Genomic DNA, 1,712 nt, shown 5'->3' on the forward strand with positions numbered 1-1,712 from the left:
AGAGACGGGGTTTCACCGTGTTAGCCAGGATAGTCTCGATCTCCTGACCTCGTGATCCGCCCGTCTCAGCCTCCCAAAGTGCTGGGATTACAGGCTTGAGCCACCGCGCCCGGCCCACTCTTTGTATTTTCAATGATGATTCTTGAGATTTCAGTGAGTCTTCAGGTGTCAGTGAATGGAATGGCTGAACATAAAAAGGCTTCAAAACTTGTGATACTGTGAACGTAGGATGTCAGTTCAAAAGAAATGATGCCGTGACTGTAGGGTATCACTGAGATGCCAGTGATAACCTGCCCGTGTCACATGTTGACTCTTTTCTCTCTTAATTATAGGTGATCATGGAGCTCAGCTTGGTCTCCATGGGGCTGGTGGTGATGGAATACATGATGACACAGCAGGTGGAGAGGAAGGAGAAAACAGCCCAGATGCCCAACCCCAAGCCGGTCGGAGGACCCGGCGGGAAGCATGCACCTGCCCCTACTGTAAAGACAGTGAAGGAAGGTGAGTTGACCCAGCAAGTTTCTTACAAATATGAAGAAAAAATAATAGGATTTGGAGGAAAGAGGAAGAAGGTTAATTTTTTTTTTTTTTTTTGAGACTGAGTCTCACTCTGTCTCCCAGGCTGGAGTGCAGTGGCGCCATCTCGGCTTACTGCAACCTCCGCCTCCCGGGTTCAAGCAATTCCCCCTGCTTTAGCCTCCCAAGTCACTGGGATTACAAGCATGTAATCCACACCTGGCTAATTTTGTATTTTTAGTAGAGATGGGATTTCACCAGGTTGGTCAGTGAACTCCTAACCTCAGGTGATCTGCCCACCTTGGGCTCCCAAAGTGCTGGGATTACAAGCATGACCCACTGTGCCTGGCCTTGGGTTTTTTTTTTGTTTGTTTTTTGTTTTTTTGGGTTTTTTTTGAGACAGAGTCTTGCTCTGTGGCCAGGCTGGAGTGCAGTGGTGTGCGATCTCGGTTCACTGCAACCTCTGCCTCCCGGGTTCAAGTGATTCTCCTGCCTCAGCCTCCTGAGTAGCTAGGACTACAGGCATGCACCACCATGTCCAGCTAATTTTTGTGTTTTTAGTAGAAATGGGGTTTCACCACGTTGGCCAGGGTGGTCTCAATCTCTTGACCTTGTGATCCACCCTCCTTGGCCTCCCAAAGTGCTGAGATTACAGGTGTGAGCCACTGTGCCCAGCTTAACTTTTAAATTTTTTATAGAGATGGGATTTCCCTGTGTTGCCCAGGCTGGTCTCAAACTCCTGGGCTTAAGCAGTCCTCCTGCCTTAGCCCCACAAATTGTTGGAATTACAGGCGTTAGCCACTGCACCCAGCCTAGAAGCCTTTTTTAAAATTTAATTCAATTTAATTTTTTTTGAGACTGAGTCTCGCTCTGTCGCCCAGGCTGGAATGCAGTGGCGCAGTCTCGGCTCACTGCAAGCTCCGCTTCCCAGGTTCACGCCATTCTCCTGCCTCAGCCTCCCGAGTAGCAGGGACTACAGGCGCCCGCCACCACGCCTGGCTAATTTTTTTTCTATTTTTAGTAGAGACAGGGTTTCACCGTGTTAGCCAGGATGGTTTCAATCTCCTGACCCTGTGATCCGCCTGCCTCCGCCTCCCAAAGTGCTGGGATTACAGGCGTGAGCCACCGCGCCCAGCCCCTAGAAGGCTTTTTTTTTTTTTTTGAGACGGAGTCTCGCTCTGTCACCCAGGCTGGAG

General features: G+C 49.8%; 1 protein-coding gene across 1 annotated transcript in view; it reads left to right on the forward strand.

Annotated features, from left to right (window-relative positions):
- Positions 1-332: 332 nt before the first annotated feature.
- The window catches only part of LOC105548563 (transcription factor Sp1-like), a gene marked incomplete at its 5' end in the record, with an annotated part of 4,080 nt that continues 2,700 nt past the window's right edge, over positions 333-1,712 (forward strand). Inside the window, one exon of the mRNA XM_011992639.1 lies at positions 333-501. Coding sequence (XP_011848029.1) covers positions 333-501 — 169 coding nt within the window. The remainder of the gene's footprint in view (positions 502-1,712) is intronic.

This window comes from Mandrillus leucophaeus, unplaced genomic scaffold (genome assembly GCF_000951045.1).
Source record: "Mandrillus leucophaeus isolate KB7577 unplaced genomic scaffold, Mleu.le_1.0 Scaffold414, whole genome shotgun sequence".
NCBI classification, from domain to species: domain Eukaryota; kingdom Metazoa; phylum Chordata; class Mammalia; order Primates; family Cercopithecidae; genus Mandrillus; species Mandrillus leucophaeus.